General features: G+C 41.1%; 1 protein-coding gene across 4 annotated transcripts in view; it reads left to right on the forward strand.

Annotated features, from left to right (window-relative positions):
* Positions 1-4,753: 4,753 nt before the first annotated feature.
* LOC100551345 (diacylglycerol kinase iota) overlaps positions 4,754-23,111 on the forward strand; it is a 175,368-nt gene continuing 157,010 nt past the window's right edge. For all 4 annotated transcript variants that reach the window (XM_085229072.1, XM_085229054.1, XM_085229062.1 and 1 more), the window contains exon 1: positions 4,754-5,061. In XM_085229072.1, the coding sequence (XP_085085198.1) occupies positions 4,973-5,061 (89 nt within the window). In that variant the 5' untranslated portion in view covers positions 4,754-4,972. The remainder of the gene's footprint in view (positions 5,062-23,111) is intronic.

The following is a 23,111-nucleotide window of genomic DNA, read 5'->3' on the forward strand; positions in this document are numbered from 1 at the left end:
ACCTAGGGGAGCTTAGGTGCAAGCAATACACCTGAGTGACCAGAAGGGGTGAAGCCAAGATCCATAGCATCCCAGATCTCATGTAAGGTTTGACAGTGGAGGCAAAGGTATCTTGCTTGAGATCCCTGAATACCTGAGTTCTTCTGAAGGTAAGTAGCTTCTTTCCTTTATTTCTGTGCCTATGGCTGTTGCATTTAAGTAAACTCCTGCTTGCTGCAGCCTAGGGCCTTGCTATTCTGCTGTCATTGCTGCACTTTCTGTTGTATTACATCCTCTGAATCTCTAGAAACTCTGTCTTTATCTATGTAGGCAGCCAGGCCATGAACACCTTTTTCAAAGGAAAGGAAATCTTCACAGCTCCATGTATGCCTAAATTGGCAAGTGAAGAAAAATGTCCTCCAAGCCACCTCTGCCCATGCAATTGCTACATAAATTTAAAGTCAGGGTACTCCTATATCCCGTTTTCAGTGCTTTCCTGCCATTTAAAGAGTGCCCTTATATTCACTGACTAGGTGTGTCTTAAAGATATGGATGTGGCAATAAGAGCTAATGCTGCTCTCAAACAGCAGATTTGATCTGTGTATCTTGAGTGACTCACATGCCGAACTCTGCAGTACATGCACTACTTAAAACTTCTCCTTAGGCCACTGCCCAAACTATCTTAAGAGGGAGCTTATAATTCCCTTTTGCTTGCCTTAGCTCAGGAGCAACCATGGAAAGCTGTGGTGGATAGAGCTGTAGGGAAACTCCTGCTAGTTAGAGCTGTGAAGGCAAAAAGCAGGAGGGTGTGTGGAATTCTGTGAGTCCATCTTGCAGTAACAGTGACATGCCTGGAAATACCATATCCCTACTCCAGACCTCACAGCATCTTCTGCTCTAAGTAAATCATGACTATAGCCTTTTTCTTTTTTTTTTGTTATGCCTTCAACCACTGTATTAAGGAAAGCTGTCATACTTACCCTAGGCTCTTAATTGTGGCTAAATTCTGTCAGAGAGGGAAGTGCCTTCTGTGGAAATGCCAAATATATACTCCAGTTCATAAGAACTGTGAAGGAATTCTCCTAGAGGGTGTTGTGTCTGTGCTACCCCTCTGCCCTCCTGACCTTTTCTAAGTTTCTGGTAATTGCAGTCAAAGATCAAGCCAGTAGAGTAAATGGTGGCTGGATGGGGTAAGGCCTCAGGTCTTCAGCCAGGTTCTGGAAGACTCTGGTTGAAACATTAGTGAGGAGTCTCATACTGGCATTTCTCTGTTCCTAAGCTAAGTTTCCCTTTTGAGTTTCAGCCTACCTGGTATCTCACCTTGTCCAGCGCTGATTTCCAGCCAGAAGATTCCCTTCTGTAGTTGCCACTCAAGAGCAGGTTGCAGCTTCTCTGACATGCCCTTTAATTGGGAAACAACATTTCCCTTCACCTGGAAACCTGAAAGTACAGGTAAACAGGTAACCATTCAGTGGTCTGGGTTTGTAGAGAAAAATAATTTAACTTTTTCTGTGCCCCAATGGCTTCTACTGCTCTTATCTTGCAGGAAGGCATTCCTGATCCCAAGGATGGCTCCAGTTCTGGGTGTGTGAGCAAGGCAGCTGAGAGCATGACCGTGTGGATAACAGCACCCATGCTCCCTTCCCTCCCTCTCAACTAGTGGTTTTTTACATTGTAAGGAGTACAATCATTGTGGAAATTAAAGGAATATAAGGTGGTATTTCCAGTCTATGACATCCATTAAGTCTATTAAAGTAAGCCAAGAGTTATAAAGGAGGTTAATTTGTTCTCTTACAGAATCTCAAAATAATAGCATAATCTATTGAGGCTCCAGTACTGATCCCTGGTGACTGCCTCACACTCCTTCAGTGGGGTTAACCACTTTGTGCAAGCCTGACAAAGACAGGGAAGGTCAGTCATTCTCTGCCTGATCCCTGGCTCTCTGCTGTTGTAAAGAGAACCTGTACTCTTTTTTGTTTTTTTTTTTTCCCTCCTCTAAATGCTAGTAGAGCAGCTGCACCTAAAACCTCTGCCATCCTTACTGCAGGACATACTGGCTTGTATTGAACCAGCAGTCTTATTTTGGGAAATTTTCTTGTTTGTTTTAGACATTAAATATTTAAAGCTTCCATTTTGGTGTATGTATGTTTTGGCTGGGGAGAGGAAAAGCTGTTTGAATGTTTTTTTTCCCCCTTTTGTTTTCCTCTACTGTGCTTGCCCTCCACCACTGCCTGGATAAGCAATTATACAAAAAGAAGCTTTTTCTTTTGCTCCTTGATGTAGCTTTTCTTGGTGGCTCTCGGCTGTGAGTTACCCAAAATGAAACCTCCACCTTATGCAGATTTCTGAAGCTTTTTTAAGAAGTCCTCCTACTCTTCAAACTTGTGTGGCTTTGTACCATCATTCCTTCTGTGTGCCTGCTGCCTGGCACAGAGCTGCACTGGTGCTTGGTTTAGGTTCTTTTCTTTTTCCCCTTCCCTGTGCTCTGAGCTACCACTCTTGTCGTGGCTGGGCACTGTCTGTATGTAGTAACAGATATGCCATGATAAATGGTGGGAGACAAACAGTTTCTCTTATTGGAAATGGCAGGGTTTTTTTTCCTCATCTGAATATCTGATTGAGAATTAGGACCAATTCCTTATTTTCACATAGCTGTACCTCCTGCAGACCGAAGTGGCTTTCAGATTGAGATTACCACTAGGAAAGAAAATGGGAGATCTGAGTACAAGTGTTATGTGTGAGTTTGTCAGCTCTAAAAAGAGGGAGGCAACTACTGCAAGGGCAAAGCTGATGCTGATATCTCAGCACCTGCTGGGCCAAATGCTTGGCTGCAGCTGCTTTCTTTAGGCAGGGTGAGTCTCTGTAGCTTATTTGTACTGATGAAGCTTAGTTGGCTGCCAGTGAGACCTGGCAAATAGAAAGAACCTATGTTAGTGTTTGTAGAAGGAAGGCACTAAGAATTTCCAGAAATAAGCATTTTACATGAGCCAAAAAAAAAAAGTCAGCTTGATCTGCAAAGTGCAACTGGACACAATGACTAAGTGAGATAAGCACTTGCTACAAGCCAGGATCCAAGCCGTGAGCTGTGTGGTAGGGTGAGCCTGCTGCAGAGTCTATGTGTATCTGGCAAAGGAAGCTTCTGTGCTGCAGGACAGGAGCGAGTGGTGGGGAAGAGTCATCAGCAAGAAGGTGTGGGTGAAGGGCAGCTGCGTAGTGTGGTAGCCTCTGTCTCCCAGCCTTTGTGTGATTCGTTGGTGATGAGCAAAGCAAGACTAAGGGTTTTCCAGTTGGAAGCCTATCTAGCGTATTCTATCAGTGACAGGCCTGGGAGTTGTCCCTGCACCCAAACCAGTAATAAGCCTGGAAGGTTTGCTGCTGTCTCAGAGCGCTGAGCCTAGTACCAGCTACTCGGAGGCAGCTGTGTTTGCCTTGTTCTCACCAACATCCAGCCATTGCCCTCTGAGCCTGGCCCCTGAGCTGCTGAGCATGAGCACTTGTGCTTTGCAGAGACATCACGGGGCTTAGCACCACTGTGAGTTTTGCTTTCTTCTCTGTTCAGCTCCCACATGCTGCTGCGCCTAGCAGCAAGATCTGCTGTGACCCTTCTTGGCCCTGTCGCCAGAGAACCCGGCTCTAGGGAAGTATTTTAAGCTTCATAGCTGCTGCTAAGTGAGGGGAAGAAAAATAAACCGTGCTTTGCAAACTATGCCTAAAGTTTCATAAAATGGGTATTTTTAGCATGTCATAAAAATATAAAGCCCACTCTTATTTTTATCCTTTCAATCTATGCACAATTAATTGACAGCCTTTTTACCTTGCTCCCATTCAATTCGCTGACTTTCAGAGACTAGCTAACTTTAGGACCCAGGAGGGAGGAAGGCATCATCAGATGCTGGCAAATGCTGGCCATGTTGTGTGTCTATTTATAGCAGGCATGTGTCGAACCACCTTGTCGTTCTTTTCTTAGCATCAGCTGGACGAGCTCGTCTATCAATTATCCATGAGGCTGATGGTGATACAAGGAAAGCTATGTAAAGCAGGTGCTCGGAGGAGAGGGAAATAGGGGAGGTGGGTGACAGGACAGGGAGAGATGAGGTCTTAGGAACTGGAAAAGATCCTTTTGCTCAGCCTGAAAACCCTTATTATCTCTAATAATTATTAATAATAGCGGTGCCTGCACAAAGTCATTGTGACTGCTTTCAGCTGGTGAGTGCCTCCCAAATGTTATTTCCCTCATTTATTTTCATTGTATTGGCAGCCAAAGGCAGTGGGTTTTTCATCTTTTTTTCTCCCTTTGCTTTTCAAGGAGCTGTAGCCAGGTGCTCTCCCTTCCCCCTCCCTGTCTCAGGTTCTGGTATTTGGGTTGCTAATAGCAGGTTCTGGTTTCCCTGTGTAAAGCTAAGCCTCTGGCTTTTCTCACGCTTGAAGATGGCATATCTACCCCTTGTTTCTCCTTTGTTTCCATTTCGGAGAGGATTCTGCATACAAAGACTCTGGAGGAGAAAGAAGCAAGCAAAAGGCTGTCATTTCTCTCCTTGCTGATGACAAAGCCAATCACCAGCCATTTATCAACACTTTTAGGATGGCTTGTCTTTACTGCTCTCCTCTCTAAGCACAGAGGAGCAGGACAGCGTGAGCTCTGCTCCTGACAGCAGCTCAGGTTCTGACACCATCTGCCACTTAATCCACTTCCAAGGAAGGGGCTGACGTCTGCATGCATGTGTATGCACACACCCGTTCCCATGTAGCTGTGCATCATTTCAGCAGACTCGTACTGACCAGCTTGCAAGCGCCACTCCTTTGATGAGAATTGGCCTTTGATACTTCTTTTCTTCTCCTGGTTTAAATTTCCCAGTTCAGTTTCTCATAATATAGTGGGAGGCAGGAATGGGCTTTTGAGTTGAAACTGAAGAAGATTTCCTGGGAAATTGAACATTTCTGTTTTCCTACCCCGAGGGGTTGGATTTTCAGGTTTTGTCTTTTCCTGGAAGTTATGAGTGTGGGATGCATGGATTTCCTTTGCAAAACCAGCAGGAAGCAGAACAGGTGTAAATTGTCTGTGCCAGGCTCCTTGGATAGCTGGTAAGTGGGCTCTTGTAGGAACTGCTGGTTTTTAAGCTGTTCTGTGACACAATAGCCAGTCTCATTTGACTGTTGTTTGTAGGCACTGAATGCATTTTGAGCTTTCTCCGTCTCCTTCCTCTAATAATACACAATGAATGACAGTTACTAGCACATGCAATGCTGTGTAATATCTTCTGATGTTTATACATGAACCGAACAGTGTTCACTGTCTGTGCTGGATCATGTTTGCTTCTGGCACACAAAGCTGTGCACGCAGCTCTTGGAAAATGGCTTCAGAACTAAGATGGGGAGAGAAGGGAGGCTTTGGGATGGAGAAATGGCACAGAAGGCTTTCAGTTATATATGAGAAAGGCAGTTATGTCTTTTGGTGGGGAAAGAGGTGATATGGTAATGGTTGAGCTGTCTTCTGGAAGACAGGATCTCTCTGACAGATTTCACACTGAAGTGTTGTGATTTCTTCCTCCCTGTTGCCTTTGTACACCACCTCCCCCAGTTTCCAGGCATACACTAATAGCTGGAAGCTATTTGCTTGTAACCTTCACAATAATTTCTGCTACATACTGGATGGACCAGAGGAATGCTGTTGTTCAGTTGCACATGATTTCATCAATTGCACATATAATAGTAATAATAATAATAATAATAAAAAGCTGAATAATTCTCCTTAGTTAAGAAAGCAAGGGAACTCAATTAATTTGAGATAATTTTTCTATACAGAAAATAGTTAATTGGCAGTCTTTGCTAAGTGCACTTTATTTCTCTCATCAAAGGAAAATTAGTTGTTAACTCCTTGAGATTTCTTGTGGACGTATTCAAAAAGAGGTTCATATTGATACCATATTGACACGTATTAATGCAACCTGAAAACTTCTTTTCCTTTCCCACTGTGGTAGACTGCTCTCATTTGCCACTTCTGAAGGAGGAAAGGGAGTAATTCCTGACATAGTGTATTGTGATGCATCAATGATTGATGTATTTATTTAGTTAGTTTCCAGGCATTAATCAATTACAGAACTTATCTTCCCACCCTAGCTTCAGTACTTTTTTAGGATCTCAACCTGTTTGCAGCAAGACACCTCCAAGCTTTGGGTTATTTTTGGAAATAGGTTCTCCAGAAGTAAGCAACAGCTGAACTAGCAGACCTGTGGGACAATGCAGTTTTGTTTAGAGGACGTTGCAGTTTTCACATTTCCAGCTCCTCTGCAGAGGGAAAATAGCAGAGTGCAAATACAGGAGCTGGACTCCTAAAGCCGTAGTTTTTGCTTGAGCATTCAGTGATTTTTCTGTGAAGTATGATATACGTGGTAATGGGAAAAAAAAATTGTGAGTGTTATGCATGAGAGAGTGTTGTGCCTCGTTTTGAGTTTGTAGCACTTAGTCCTCCGATTTCAAGTACGTTTGGTTTCCAGTAGAAAATATTTTCTTATGACTACTAATTAATACTAATACATAAAACCTCAAAGATAAAAACAAACCTCCTTTCACTGCCAGAACATCTCCAGGGAATTAGAAATCGTTCTCTTCAGTGCTAAAAAGTTTAGCTATTTGTTGTTTTCTGGATATATCTCTCTGCTTTTATATCTCTACTGTTCTGTCACAGCATGGGCACTGTGTCTCATAAGCACAGACCTTTACCTACTTTCTCTGAAATTTTTGATGGGTTTACACAGAGCTGAGGAGCTGTGAGCTAAGCAGCAAGGAGCCTTGGAGGAAAAGCGGTCCTTGTGGAAGGTGTAGACTGACACTGCAGATCAAAAGCTTGGACAGTTCAAAATGAGCTCCTGGAAAAGCATAGACGTCTGTCTGAACAATGTCCTGATGTTTTGGGGCTCAATTTCCAGAAAGAATTTGTATAGGAGCACAGCAGCACAATTTAAGCACATGCTTTTAGAAGGTTCTTCAGTAAAATTAGAAATCGATTTTTCCCAGCTCAATTGATAGACTGAAATCCTAAGGAAAAAAAACCCACAAAATCCCAAACAAAATCTTAGGTATTCCCATCTCTTCTTGTAACATTGAGAACTGGAGTATCAGGGGATGCTGAGTTCTGTGTATAAGAAATTATGATCAATGTTTCTTGTTTTCAAACTGAGTATTGATTACTTCAGTTTCCTCTGGTCAAAAGTAAAATCTTGGTCAAGTTTTTACCTGCAATTGTGTGCACAATTGGAAGGCTTTTGCTCACTTGATCTGTGACTGAAAGTCTGATTTGCTATAGCTCCTTGCAAGTCACAATAACTGCTCTAGACAGGAAACTTGCATGTTCTTGGCTGCCCAAGATGTAGGTTCCTGCTACTGGTGTTTGAAACATTGGGAAGATTTTATCAGAACTACCAGCATTTGTGCTTGGAGATCTGATGGGATTCTTCAGTCTATGTGAAGCCAAAATTCATTCTATTCTTGTATTTCAAAATCTTCAGTCAGCAACAATTAGCAGTCAGATTAAGGATAGCAAGCTGTAATTTTTGTTTGCAATGATCTTGAGAAAAGTTTTTTTTTTTTTCACCTAGAGGATTACATTTAAAATCGAGGTACTAACATTATAAAGAAATATTTGTTGCAAGCAAATGTAAGGTTTTTCCACTGGGATAAAGACATTTCTCCAGGTTACTTATTCCTAATACTCTGGGATTTTGATCTGTGTATGCATGTGTTTTATATAAAGCAACCTGAGAACGCAGAGGATGATTACTCACCCAGGCCGGATGCTACTCCTCTCAAGTTGCTGCAGGAAGTCAGGTGTGAAATAGCAGAAGTGCTGATGAGGACATGGGATACATCCTGAGAAATCAACAGCTGTTCATGACAATTGATAGATCACCAATGTGGGATCTACCTCTAAAACTGAGTAGTGAGACCCCGGAAATCATGAGATGGGCACTCTGCCTTGTAGCTGCAGGAGGGCTGAGTGAGAGCCTGAGGGCAGCTCTGTGTGGTCCTTGGCTGGGCAGGAATCTGGAGTCAAATGACTGAAGTAGTTGAAAGAGGCAGATTTACAGCATTACGCATCTCAGATTTTGTAAGAATTAAACTACACAGGCATGGAGTTGCAGAATAAGGATCATATAACACTGTAGACCTGACTTATTAGCTTTTCCAGAAGACTTTTCTATGAGTAAGTTAAACATCAGGCTTTGGAATATGTATCATGAAATGGTGACAATAACAATTAGAAAGTTAATATTTTTGCCAGTTCTTGTCTCTGTTCAGTTAGCAAAATGCTCATTTTAGATAGTAGGTTCTTGCATTCCTAATATGAATGTCAGAACCAGTACATATGTTTTATATTTCACCCTGGAGGTGGTTGAACATAGCTCACCAGAGTATTCTTATTCCTTTGTTTCCAAGAGATCTGAGTGCAGTAAACTGCTTCATCAAATGTTCCTAATGCCAGAATAGTCTCTGAAAAACAACACAATAAATTCCTAAAGAAGAATTCAACCAGAACATGTACCTTTCAAATCTCCAGATGAAGATTTGTGAATATGCAGAATGCTCCTAGCACAGGAGGGTGCATGCAGGATGCTGTGGCTTCATTTGGAAGAGCTTGGGAGCAGCTGCATGGTGAGCAATGGTTGGATGCCATTACAGCCCTCAGCCCTGTTGCTAAATGGCAATCCAATTGGCACTGGAGAAAGGGAGATGAAAAGCACTCTAAGCATGCATTGCTTTTTGGGGTTGTGCCATGGCACAATGCGATCAGCATCCTGAGATAAAACTGAATGTAGAAATTTCCATTTCATTGCTCCCTGTCTGTTCCTTGGAGAAGCAGAGTATTTCAGAGGCCTACCAGCAGGGTGGTTTTCATTTGCAGTAAATTCATATTTGAAAAAAGTAAAAAGAGAAAGTGTTTGTAGAAACTGTAAAGGACAACAAAAATTTTCAGATAGATTTCAGTGCACCAGGGACTGCATGCCATGGCGACGTTTGAAATGTAACTTCTCTAAATGTCAAGTAATGAGTGCTAGCAGAAATGGTCTAAACTCACACTTAATGATGTGCTCTAAAGCTGTGGGGCTCCTCAAGGAATAAAAGTCACTGTGGATATCTCAGGGTAACTATATAGAATGTTACTGCAGTTTAGGAGAAAAAATAGTAAGAGGAGAGAAGGAGATTTCTGAGTAACAGAGAAGTGGCAGAAATTTGTGTATAAGTGGATACCATCTTCATCCTTGGCTTCTGTAATTTCTAAGGGATAAGTTTCTCCTGCAATGATCTTATTCTAATTTAAAACAGTTGATGAAAGAGTGTACTTTCACTGTAACGAATCAAAAGCAGCACCGAGGTAGGAGACCTTTGCCTAACTCCTACTCTTGCCTTTCCTGCACAGATCTTGAATGAGGCTCGCCAGGTGTTTCCATATTTACTGAAATTCCCTTAACTCAAGGCTTTCCTCAGCTTCAGGGTAATAAAATGTTGGTCTAATCATTCTGAATTGTGAATGAATCACTGGTATCCTTTGGCTGGAGAGGTGTCCCTACTAGGAGCACAGTGCTGTGCTGCCAAAGGTCTTTAATTTTAATTTAAAGAAAGCAGCTGAAATGTTTTGTTTTGTCAGTTCTCTTCTCTTTTTTTTTTTTTTTTTTTTTTTTTTCTTTCTGCTGAATATGTATGCAATTGTGAAGAACTGAGAGCAGCTCACATGGCTGTGTATTGGAGTGGGAAAGTGCTACTTTTAAATCAGGTTTGAAAAGATGAGGATCGTGCATTTAGTAAAAATGAAGATCGTGCATTTAGTAAAAGTGCTGGAGGCGTAGGGGCACAGAGAGGGTACAGATTGCCATATTTAACCCTTTCCTGAGTTTTAGTGTAGAATTCCTCTTTCCAGAAGGGAGAAATAGCCAGACATCTGGATAGCTTGGAAAGCGTGGGACAGAAGCAGAGGAGGTGATGCACAACTTATGGGGAGAACTGAGCAAGGTCTGAGTTTGGCTTATAACAGGAACATATCTCTCATTGTGTATTCAGCAAGTGATGTCCAGATAAGCATGACTAGTACAAATTGCTATTAAAAGCGATCTGATCACAGGAATGATGCATAGGAGCAGTGTCCCAGTTGCTACCTCAGAGATGAAGGTGGGAACAAACTCCTGTGGGCTGGGTAAGCTGGGGTGAGCCAAGGCAGGGCAGTGAACAATGTGAGAGAGGTCAGTGCGAGTCTCCAGCTGTGTCAGCTCTTGTTGTTCAAATGATTGGGCTTTCCAGAGTGGCTGTGGAGCCGTGCTTTGCTGCTAATATTGGTAATTCACTGTTGTGATGTGGCAGTGCTGTTGGGTCTAAGCTTGTAACTGCAGCCCTTGGAGTTTTTAGATTGCTGGACAAACAAGGAACTTATCTGAGTGCACTGTTTGTGTGCCGCCTGGCATCTTTCTGTTCATTTCATGTAAACTCTTGTGTTTTCAGTGCATTTCATCTGCTTCGAGGGAAAGTAGACAGATGACCTTTCTGTACAAGCTTTTACCTAGTATGTTCTTCACGCTCTGCAGGATGTTTTAAAGTGAGAAAATTAGCACTGTAAAATTGTTAGCATAATGTTACCATTTATTTTTTTCCTCCTTGGATCTTGATATAGATTGCCTTGCTCCAACATTGAACCTTGTATTATAATGTTGTTTACTTGAAAGATGTACCTAAAGTTAGCGAGTAAAATTGATTCCTCTATTTACTGCTTAAAGGCCTATCGATGTTAAGGGCCCATTCATATTTTGGTGAACTTGCAAATACCTTGTTGTTCCCTGTAAAGTGCAGAAAAGGTCTTATTCAAATTGGGAGCTTGAGCAGTTTAGGGTTATATTCTGTGGGAAGATACAAACCTGTTGTCATTGTAGAGTCAATAAACCCTTGAACTGATTTATGCTGACTTTTGCTGGAGGGCATCCTTTACTGCCACTCTCTGTATGTGAAGGAAATGGTTTTCTGAAGAATGTTTCTGTTGATATCTCCTATGCTCCTAAATACAGAACAAACCTGATGTTTTGAGGCTTAGCTATGCTCTGGCACTTTCTAGTCCTGGTAAATATGAGAGTCAGTTTCCTTATAAGTGATTTGACTTACGTTGCACCTCTTTCTCAATTTTATGTCAGTCCTGCAAAGGGTAAAGTTCTACCATGGTTAACCATGGTACTTTGTGTTCCACAAGGTGTACCCAGGTTATAGCTGTTTTATTTAGTATAGTGGTCTTTTCTGTTGCAGTTATGTCCTGCAGTACAGCTTCCTGTAAAAGTTTCATGTCTGTGCTGCTTGCATTAGGAAAACTCTGCTAGTGACAATGTTCTCATCTCTTTCATAGGAGAGGGATCTCTTTCTTTGTTTTATAACTATTTTCCTTGTTGTTTAAAAATGTCTATGGAGAAAACATTTCAATCTCTGTTGTTATTGGTTTTTTTTTTCCTATGATCAGAATCAGTGATACAGAAGAACTGCACTTGTATTCTTTCACAGATTAGGGATGGTGGTGCTCTGAAGGGAAGAAGATGAGAGGCTTCAGAAGTGCACTTTGTTTAGAACTGTGTGTGAATTCGAGTAGATTTACAGTGCTTCTCTTAAAACATCACAGAACTGAAGTCTACAGGGCTTGAAATTGGAAGAAGTCTGAGACAACAAATGGAGCTATTGGGCTGCACAGAAAATGATTGTCTGCACAGCCCAGTGAACTGGAGGGAATTGCAAGAATAAGAAAATGAATGCAGCAGAGCTCTAATTTCTTTTTTTTTCAGTGTGAATGCTACTTGTGAAGCCTTACTAGTTGGCTAAAATAAAGTAAATCTGTTCAGTGGAATCTCTGAAGCAATCAAACTCCATGTCACAGAGGTCGTGAAGTCCTTCATTCCACCTCTCCTTTTTGTAGCCAGTCCCAGCTTCTCGCAGGCACCTGAGACACGCTGGCCTCGTTGGTGAAGTGGCGCAGGGCAGCTGCTGTGTTAGAATTAACTGGCAGCTGAAAGGCATCATGAGCAATCTGGTGGCAGCAGTGGAAGAAGTTGCTGAGGCACGCTTTGACTGCATTTTAATTGATATGTGTCTAAATCTACTTAATCTAAATATACAGAGAAAACTGGGTAGGACTGCTGCCTCTGTTTAGATATGGTATTTGAGTTGTTTCCCTTGCAGAAACAATCTCTTACTTTCTAAGTAGCTAATGTCATTTCTCCTTATCCCAGCCTCCAGAAATGCTCCAGAAGTCCTCGATGCATTGCCTCTTTACTGCCATCTCTTTTGGACCACCAATAACAAACCCATGAGCTGTAAAGGCGAGTGGCTAATGCATTATTTCCAATGTGTGTGAGCTCTGAGATAACCACGAATCCTCTAGGGATTTGGATTTACTGTTGATATGCAGACAAATCCCTAAGCCTGACTGTAAGACTGCTCAAGGCTGAAGATGGGCTGAAGTGGCAGTATTTAGTCACAGCACTTCTGGTTCCTCTGCTAAAGCTGTTTATTTTGTGATCTGATTGAAATAATATCGCTGCATTTCTTCTGTTTTTTTTTTTTTTTTTTGAACAGCATTCCTCATCTTAGTCTGAAAGAAATTCAGTTATATCAGTGTCTAGGTGAGGATTCTTGGTCTAAGGAATGCTTAAAGAGTAACACTGGAGGGAAATAATCAGATTTTGGTCTATGAGGATATTACTGATGATTACTATGGGGACTAGTGCTAAAGTTGTTACTAAATACTCTCTTGGAAACTGTCTGGAAGCAGGAGATGAACTGCGAAATGATGAAACTTGTATCTAGGCTATTTAAAGTGGAAAATTAACTGCCAAGTGGCAAAAGGATTCCTTTGTGGTGAATGAATGAGCTATAAAGTAGAGGATGCAATTTTGTGTTGATAGGGCTACTTTTCTCCATTTGTATTGCTTTGCAGTTAGCTGTATGCTCTTGCAAGGATGGGCTTGTGCATTAGCTATTACCCATTTGGAAAGAGATTTAGTAGTCATTTTAGATAATTCTGTGCATATTTCTGCTTACTGCTCATAGAAGCAAATACAAGTCAGAGAAGCCAAGTAGAGCAATACTAATTTGGTCAGTGAAATGGAACAGTTTATGGATGAGAAAAGATTCAATACAAAAAGTTTTGCGAGCGTGAGTGTCAGGAGCAGCAAGTAGAAAGCAGATAGTGAATGCCAATTTATTCTTTTCTGTGATATAAGACCCAGAGAACATCACCTAAACTTATCACACAGGTTTAAAAAAGAATTATTTTTGCTCATAATTCATTATTTTGTAATGGAATTCATTGCCACACAAAAGTAGAAGACGAAACAAAAGAACACGGGAAAAAATTGCTTGGTGAGCATGAAGCAAAAGGATTTGACAGCCTATCTCAGGGAGACCTAAGCTCTGCTCTACTAAAGGTGATGTGGAGTTGTGGAAGGTAATATCCTTTTGTGCTTGCCTTGTTATTGTGCTCTTTCTGTAAGTATCCATTGGCTAAGAGAAAAGCTGCTGTCTTAGGTAGACATTTGGTCCATCTCAGTAGGATTGTTTGCTTTCTACAGTGGCCTGAAAGGAGGTTTAGCAAGGGGGCGGTCAGCTTTTTCTCCCAAGTGACAGCGATAGGATGAGAGGAAACGGCCTCAAGTTGTGCTAGGGAAGATTCAGATTGGATATTAGAAAACTTTCTTCTTGGAAATGGTGATGAGGTATTGGAACAGGCTGCCCAGGGAGGTGGTGGAGTCACCATCCCTGCAAGTGTTCAAGAACCGTGTGGGTGTGGCACTGGGGGACATGGTCAGTGGGCATGGTGAGGATGGGCTGAATCCTGCTGGCTTCACTATCTACATGAAGTGGTCCAGGTGCAGAGTTGTCAGACTGTGTGTGAGTGCTGACCTGAGATGGAGGTCACTCTTGTCATGTCCTCCTAGCCTTTCCATCCTAGCCATCTTGCTCAAAATGTTGCTTGGAGAAACCTAATTCCTTTCCATGAAATAAAAAAGAGAAAGCTCGTATTTCTTAGTCTGAGGGCAATTACCTAAAATTTACATGTTATAAAACTGTTTGAAGACACATGAATCCTCTCAAGCCTCAAGCTTTTGTTCTGGAGCCCGTTGGTTTGGTTTATGGGTGCTTCCTACTGTGTTTTGACTTGGACTGAAAGCCAAAATTTTAGCTGTGCCTGTATATGATTTAGTAGCCTAAAGTAGCCAGGAACCACAGAAAAACTCTACTAAGCTAGAAAATAATCCAGCTTCTAGCTTTGTTGTTGAAAGCATGTAGCCAGTGCTCAGAAAATCACTTAGTCTCCATTAAGATCAGTCTGGATTAAAGGAGTTTGACTGAGCTGCTAGGAATGGAAATGATCATTTCTGTCAGAGTACATAAGGAAGAAGTGGTGAGGCACTGGAATAGGTTGCCTGGAGAGGTGGTGGATGCCCCTTTCCTTGGAGACATTTAGAATCAGGCTGGACCAGGTTCTGAGCACCCTGATTCCAGTCATGATCAGTGTTCCCAAGGGTTGGTACTGGAGCCTGTCTTATTCAGTATCTTTTTTGATCACTTAGGTAAGGAGATTGGATACACCCTCAGTAAGTTTGCAGATGACATCAATTTGGGAGGAAGTGCTGAATCTGCCTAGGGGTAGGAAGGCTGTTCAGAGGGATCAGGACAGGGTAGATCACTGCATGGAGGCCGATGGGATGAGCGTCAACAAGACCAAGTGCCAGGTTCTGCGCTTTGGCCACAACAACCACAGGCAATGATACAAGCTTGGAGCAGAGTGGCTGGAAGACTGTGTGGAAGAAACGGACCTGGGGGTGTTGGTCAATGCTCAGAGGAACATGAGCCAGCAGTGTGGCCAGGTGGCCATGAAGGCCAAGTGGCATCCTGGCTTGTATCAGAAGTAGTGTTGCCAGCAGGAATAGGGACATGATCATCCCTCTGTACTCAGCCCTGGTGAGGTCATACCTCGAGTGCTGTGTTTAGTTTTGGGTCTCTGCTACAAGTAAGACACTGAGGCCCTGGAATGTGTCCAGAGAAGGGCAACAAAGCTGGTGAGGGGTCTTGACCTCAAGTCTGATGGGAGGAGTGGCTGAGGGAACTGGGGTTACTTAGTCTGGAGGAGTCTCAAGGGAGGCTTTATTGCTCTCCACAATGCCCTGAAAAGAGGTTGCGACGAGGTGGGTTGGCCTTTTCTCCCACGTAACTAGTGGCAGGACTACAGAGAATGGTCTCAAGTTGCACTGCGGAGATTCAGGTTGAATGTTTGAGGAAATTTCTGCTCTGCAGGAGTCATTAGGCACTGGAACAGGCTGCCCGGGGAAATGGTTGTGTCACCGTCCCTGGAGGTGTTCAAGAAGCATTTAGATGTTGTACTAAGGGACATGGTTTAGTGGTGGAATATTGGTGGTGGGTGGATGGCTGAACTGAATCATCTTGGAGCTCTTTTCCAACCTTGGTGATTCTATGATTCTGTGATCTAGCTGTAGGTCTTCCTGTTCATTGCAGGAGAGTTGGATTGGATGACTTTTAAAGATCCTTTCCAACTCAAAAGATTCTATGATTCTGCATTTTTTGTTGTTTTTGCAAAGCAAGGGAATGCAAATGGACACTGTCTTTACTCTACCTGCTTTCTTGATGCTCTAATCCTCACTGAAGTTATACAGAATGATGTGGGCCACTGCACACTTCTGTTGCTCTGTTGTGCTATTTAAGTTTATATAAGCTGAAAATCTGGAATGCAAAATGTTCACCAGTTGCTTTTTGATCTAAGTTGTATGAAGAGTTTAAACAAAGCAGATTTGTTGAAGTCTGTGAGCTCCGTTTATATCCATTTGTCCTTCAGAAAGTGACATCCTAGAAATCCATGTCTTTAAAAAGAGTGAAAGTTTGCATATAGTTTCCAGGAAAAACAATTAAAAGGGCTTTCCAGGTCCTGCATGAGCATATACAGTGCCCTCCACCAGTCCTCTGAGGTTTGTCTGTCACATTAAGAAAGAATAATGTGGTTTTAAGAAAGAAAACATTTGCTTTTTGTAAACCTCATCTCTTGGCTATAGTTTACAGTTAAATGTCTTTTTTTTTTTTTTCCCCCTTCCTTTTTTAAACATGTTTTTGAAACTCATCCCTGACCATTTGTAGCTGAGGTTAAAGGAGAATTCAAGGTGGTCCCCTCAGTCCTACTTCAAGAAGTGTATGTCTCCCATGGGGAAAACAAAAATTTTGAGAGAGACAAGTGATTTTTTTTTTTTTTTCCAAGTACCTTAGTCCATCTAGCATTTTTGTCAACAATCTTGATTTTCTTGTGATCTAGAAAGATGAAATATTTACTTTGCCAATACAAAGCAGTTTGTTGAAAGGGGGAAAAACTTCTCAAAAAATAACAACCAACCAAACACAAAAGCCACCCCCAAACTCTGGGGAAAATGAGCTTAACAGAAAGAAATGCGAGGAAGAGGAAAAAAACAAGCTATCTGACAAACAGGATTATTTCTTAATTTGGTTCTTAATAGAATCAAAACTTAGGTGCAGGGGTCAGATTATATTGCCTTTCTGAGGTGTATTGGGAAGATGCTTCATGCACTGGGTACACTGTGTATTACAAGATAATGCACCAAATATAGAAGAAATAGATGCTTTGATGGAAAGTTCTGACTTAAAAAAAAAAAAAAAAAAAAAAGGCAAGATACCTTCCTGCTTTCAATCCCCTTGGTTAGATTTTTTTCTTTTTTTAATTGTACAAAAGCTCTTTAGTTGCTAACTTTACACTAGCAGAACATGCGGTACCAACATAGTTCCAGAACCTAGTATTTTTTTGTCTGAAGATATAAGGGAAAGTCTTGCTTCTTTCTACTTCAGAGGCATTTATGCAGAGGGAAACACAAAGCAATTTCATTCCACGTTGGCTCATAGTGGGAGAAGAGGAGCAGTATGGCTGAAGGATATTTTTCACAACTTTTTCCTAAAGAGAACAGAAATGAGAAAATTCATTTTAACACCGTAAACATTCTGTAGTTTGGTTCCCATATCTTTGCCCTGTGCAAAAAGTTTGATAATTAGGAAAAACAAAAACCAACCAACCAAAAAAAAAACAACCAAACAAAACAAACAAAAAAAAACCCAAACCAAACCCGGATTGCTGTTGCATTTTAAAGCAAACAAATAAAAGAATAATATGAATGTCTACTAAGAATCTAAAAGGAGATGGGAAAGTAGTTAACTGGGTTTCATTCCATTTATGAACTCAGTTTCTTGATTATCTGTGCTGATTTTTGCTTTTTAATAAATTGTGATTAGCTACCAGAGGGTTATGGCAAAGATTTTTTTCTTTATATCTAAACTGTGATAATACTTGGTATGTGCTGGGTGCTGTCCAAATACAAGGGAAATGTGGTCATTGTTTGGCATTTGGAAGGTCTGGGAGGAATGAAAGGTGATGTAAGCAGTATGGTTTATTAGCAGTGCCTCTAAGTGATAGGCTTGTGGTTAGGTAGCTATTACTTTATTTGAGATTTTTTTCCTTTTTCCTTTTTTTTTCCTCTTTTTTTTCTTTTTTTCCTTTCTATCTCATTCCTCATTTTCCAACCTTGTTTATACTTCAGCTCCCTGTTTCCCCTGCTTTGATTCTTGGCCCATATGACAATTAGGTTAAGAGAATAAAGACCATACTGGGCTACTTTCGTATAAGTAACACAGCAGAAGTAGGTCTTCATATGGGATTAAAAAGAGAACAGGATAATGGTTTAAATTTATGCAGGAAATAAACAAAAGGAATACAGAATCTAATCTCATTTCTGTGATGGAAAGGTAATAAAAATAGCAAGAATATTCAAGTTGCTCTTGTTTTTGATGAAACACTGCTAAAGAGACCTTTAAGGAATCTAAATAATGCTTTATAAAGCGTACTTGATGTGCAAAAAATACCACATACAACAAAGAGCTTATTGTCAATAAAGCATTTGATTTAGATCAACTTGACAGATTGGATACTCCATATGCTGAGAAACCTTAATTGAGAAAAGGCACTTCACACCTCTTTCATGGTATCTCCATTTGGTACTTCTGTGTGTGAGAAATTCATTAGGCTTCCACATGTTCAGTTGGAGAATCATGACTTTTATTCCATGTCCTTTCAGTAAGAATTTCATTGCCTTTCTCCTTCCCAACCTGTATGGGACCAACTTCATATGTCTAAAACTGCTGAAGAGACCCAGTTAGGACTCCAACAGGTTATGGATGTCACATGTCAAAGTAGCTCTTATTTTTCGCTCTCCTTCACATTGCCATTGTAAATACTTGTGTTCTTTTCCTCATCTGCATTTCTAAATGCAGTAGGAGACACTCTATATTAGCAGGTCTTTCTTTTGTTTCATTAATTTATTTTCTGGAAACTTCAAAGAAAAGAGGAAGTAGAGACAGTGAAGGAGACAAATTGTTTGGCAAAGTAAGATTGTACTGAGAAAGGAAATTGTAGCATTTTAACTTCTGAGGCAAATTCACAGTAGTATTTGTGACACCAGTATTTCTACTGGTATTACTTAGCTTTAGCTGATTAGGGTCAAGATTAAATGAAACACTTTAAATCCAAGTCCAGGGATTCACACATTATATGCATTCTCCTGTCCCTTCTAAATGAATGGAGCTTTCCCAAGTGGGCATAGATAACAGCTTAAATACCTACATGACTTTGAAGCTCTCACTTTCTTGAAACCTTGTCACTTTGTGCACTGACGTGGATGAAGAGCAGGCAGCCCCTCCACCACCTGCTGTAGAGCTGGCTGGAGTGCTAGAGATGCAGGATGAACCTGTGAGTGTCCCCAGAGGACGTAGATGTGCTGGGGCCAGCAGGTCAGGCTGTTCTCTGGGCGCTGGTAGGGTCTGAGCCCACGGTGCAGTCTATGGTAGGATGACCTCCAGCTCTGCTCCCAGATGTTCACTTCTGCTCTGTTCCCCACATGGCCTCAGTGTGGACTTCTATCTTCCTCTAGCACTCTGCATTCCCTGCTGACTGTGCCCTGACTTTACTTTGTGCTCCTTTGACACTTGTCTCCTGCCTCTGCTTTCAGTCTGAATTCTAAATCCAGGCTTGACTGCTGAACTGTGGTGGTTGCATTAAATAAAAGAGGCTATTTTTATTTTTTAAACATTTTGGAAAACTGTTCAGAACACTTACTTTAAAATAGGGCCTTTTATTTTCAAATGAATGAAATTGCTCGCTCTGCTCTAGAAGAAACTCAGCTCACTAACTGGTAGTAGATCAAATGTTAGAAAATAATTTCCAACAATATTTATGACTGCCAGATTCACTTGCATATTGAATTGAACTGTTAGCATGAATTGTAAGTGGTATGCAATGACTATATAAATAAATATAACTTAGGGCAGTAGCCCAAAAACAGTAAACTGCAACCCTTTGAATTAATGTTGAAGGGAAGTAAATCTGAAGAATGAAGGCATAAATTGTTTAGCAGGCAGAACTGGGATGGAAATTTTCTAGCTGTGCTGAGATTTTTCTGCCTGCAATGGAGCTGTGTGTAAGAATCACATCTGAAGCAGTTTGCATGGAAAAGCTGAGGAGACACCAAGCTGAACTTCTGTGCCAGGATTGGTGCCCCAATGTGAATTTACAGCTTCCAGGATGTAGCAAAACTGTTTTTCTTAAGATAATCTTGGATTAAACTGACTTGCAGTGCAGAGGCATTCCTGTTGAACAAATTCTGTCACTTGTTAATCTGTCCCTCATTGTATGTGTTATTACAATATGAGGAGACGATTGATTAATTTTGGCAACAGAGCTGCAAACTCTTAGCTTTCATACTACATACTAGGAGATGGAGGAAAAACTGATCAGATACGTTCTGACCAAACTGTGCAGTTGCTTTAAAACAAATAGATCTATTTAAATGGTAGTTTGGATGGATACATGTTACTATGTATATGTGTTAAAGTAATGAGGTGATTGTCATAAAATGTATGCTGAAGGAGGAAACAGACCCACCATACACCTAGAATCCTGAAAGTGTGTCCAATTTTGGGATCTTCTTTTGACCCTGAATTTATGAGGATACTTTTAAAAGCACTATGTGTGGATTTAAGATAGGCTTTGAAGCACAGAGTGGAGGAAGAATAGGCAGACACCTGTATTATCCAGATGCTAAAGCAGATCTATGTCTCTGTGTAAGGAGATAATCCTACCAAGATCTTGTCATGTTCCCCTTCCCCAAACTTTTTGCTCTGATCTTCTTTGTTCCTAGGATTTATCCTAAATCTGGTCTATGACTTGATTTCTTCAAAGGAGAGGAGTTAGCTAACCTCAGTTGAAGCAGCATGATGGGAGTGGTTACTGGTGATGCAGGTGTAGTCCAGGACCTAGTTTGAAGATGGAATGTCATGCAAGATGAGAGTGAACAGTACTGTCTGAAGAAGAATGGTCAGAGAGATGAGCAGATGAGAGTGGGAACAGTTGCAGCTACTCTGAGGACATAACAGTATTCTGCTTCTCAGTACTTATTTTCTATTGCCCCTTCTCCTCCACGTGAATTCACTGGACAGTTGCAAAACTTGCTATACAATCAAATCATTGCTCACTTGTTATTAAATAACACTTAATATCAAATGGCTGGAAGATTGAGGTAAAATTTTCAATAGGTAATCCAAATATAAAATCTGACCTTCCTCCTTTTTTCTTCTGGAAGTGAATACAGAACAGTCAGTCCCTGGAGTCCTCAACTCACTGTGTTGGATTTGAGGTGGAATAATTTAAACCCAAAGCATCTCTGCAAGAGGTGGAAACAATGCATATCAACAGCCTCTGAACTGCCCACGTAGTGTTTCAAGTGGCAAAAAATAGAGTATCAGAATCCAATTATTCATTATCGCATGTTTTATTGGCAGGCAGGGGTTATGGGAAAAAGTGGGAGAATTTGCCTGAACTAGTATGTGATATGAGCTGGATTAGATGGCTGTAGCCCAATAAAGTCCTTTAAAAGAAGATACTGTTGAGACGCTTTTCGCATTCCTTTGCTGATGCTCCAACAGTCCTTTGACAGCTTGATGTTGAAACCTTTTCCCTTAGTGACTGACTTCTATTCCTCTGGATTCCTGTCTTTGGTGTTTCTGTAAGTTGCTTGTGTGTGCTAGTCTTTGTGCACTGGCTGTGATCTTTTAAAGGCTATTTTTACAACACTCACTATTTACCTTCCATTTATTACCTTTCAACTTTGTGCTTTTTTATTTTTTTTTGGTTGTGGGGACAACAGAAATGAACCTTTTTGTTTGTTTGTTTATTTGTTTGTTTGTTTTTGCATAGCATGAAGGGAGACGTGTGCTGGGTCTGGGCACTCTACCCAGTAACTCTACATCAGGCTATGGCCATCCTCTCCGTGATGCAATAGCCCAGCCCGATGGCTGCACCTGTGGGGAAGTGGTTCAGCAGGGTGCAGCAGTTCGGCTTGGTGAGCACAATGCTGAATTACAGCCTTGAGTATTTACATACTGGCTATGTGTTCATGCCCTATAGAAAAAGAGTTCTATTAGGACTGCAAAATCAAACACACAAGTTAGGAAGTTCCAGGACATTGATTTTCCCACCTGCTTGTGCATATGTATTATGAATCAGCCATTAATTACACAGTTGCACACTGTTTCTTCCACAGAATTTCTGCTTCCCTCTGTGCACAGGATGTCCACTGCTGTTCAAATGAGAAGCCATTCAATATTTTTCTCATTATTGTTTCTCATGACAAGCAATGAGGGCAGAATTACTGATGGCCTGATGGTTTTAATTTCCTTGCTGTTCTTCACAGCAGCACAGTTGGGTAGTTTCATGGACAGCCTTTGCAGTAGCCATGTCTTACACTAGATGCTGTGCTGTCTTCATTTATGAACTAGGAATAGAAGAACACTGAATATCTTGGTGGTCCTGGACACTCAACCTTGCAAAGTGTTTCTGATTTCCTTATCTCCTTTTAGCTTTGTTCCTGATTCCCACCTTAGATCTCATTCCTATGCTTTGCCTTCCTTTCTGCCTAGCTTCAGTTTTTGGCATCTCTCTGCCTCAACAAGGTTGTTCACTAGATGCAACTTGAGCAGTGTACATGTGGTGTGGGGCGATACAGAGGCATGAGTAGCTGATACTGGGTGCAGCACATCTGTGTTACTGCAGAAAAACTCCAGGCTTCATGGCAAGTGGGTTATGCCAGTCGTGGCATTGTACTTACATGTCTGCATGTTCCTCAGTGCCAAAGCAAGTCCTAGCAAGTCAACATAGAATAACATGCTGCAGTGAAGGCTTAAACTGGATTCTTGAGAGGCATTCATTCAATGCCTTTCAAGATCAGTCAGCCATATTCAGATTAGGTGCAAATAAAAGGAAGTTATCTTAAAATATGTCTTTGCTGCCTTGTAAGTTTGACTTTCATGCAGCTCAGATTCTGCCTTGTATGTACAATTTACAGGAATATCATGAGCAGCTTGATCTTTTTTATTACTTTACCCCTGAACATCTGTAATTGCTTTTTCTGATTACCATAATGGACTGCAGTTCTGCCATTTTTACCCCCAAAGACTGTACTCTATTTTAGACTGCACATTTTGCTTTTATTTGCTTTTTGAAGTGAATTGTGATAGAAATTTCTTTGTTACCTGTATGTGGTTTTAAAACCGTCTCTGGAGATATCTGTACCAGAATCAAGTCTCCCAAGCTACTACGAAAATTAATGTGTAAGAGAACTGCAGGGGAGAGAGAAATTAAAGATTGAGAAAGGCAAAGTTGCTCTTACACCTGCTCTCCATCTCTTTTCACAGTGTGCTTGACCTTGCCTGCTTCAGTGAAACTTCTCCACTTATTTACTGTAATACAACTTCTAGAAGACTTAAATGTTATCCATCAGGTTTCTTTGAGTCTCTAGGTTAGCACAATGGTCTGTTACTGGTAAGCAGTAATAGAAATGAAAAAGTGGGTCTCCAGGTAATGGCTTGAGGTTATCGCTTTGATTTCCTTAAGTGCTTTTGATCGTGGTTTATTTATTTATTTCTTTTTTGTTTGTTTGTTTTGTTTTTTGTTTTGTAGGGAGTTGAGTAGCATATCAACATAATCTTGTTTCCATTTT

This window comes from Meleagris gallopavo, chromosome 1 (genome assembly GCF_905368555.1).
Source record: "Meleagris gallopavo chromosome 1, MGAL_WU_HG_1.1, whole genome shotgun sequence".
Taxonomy (NCBI): Eukaryota; Metazoa; Chordata; class Aves; order Galliformes; family Phasianidae; genus Meleagris; species Meleagris gallopavo.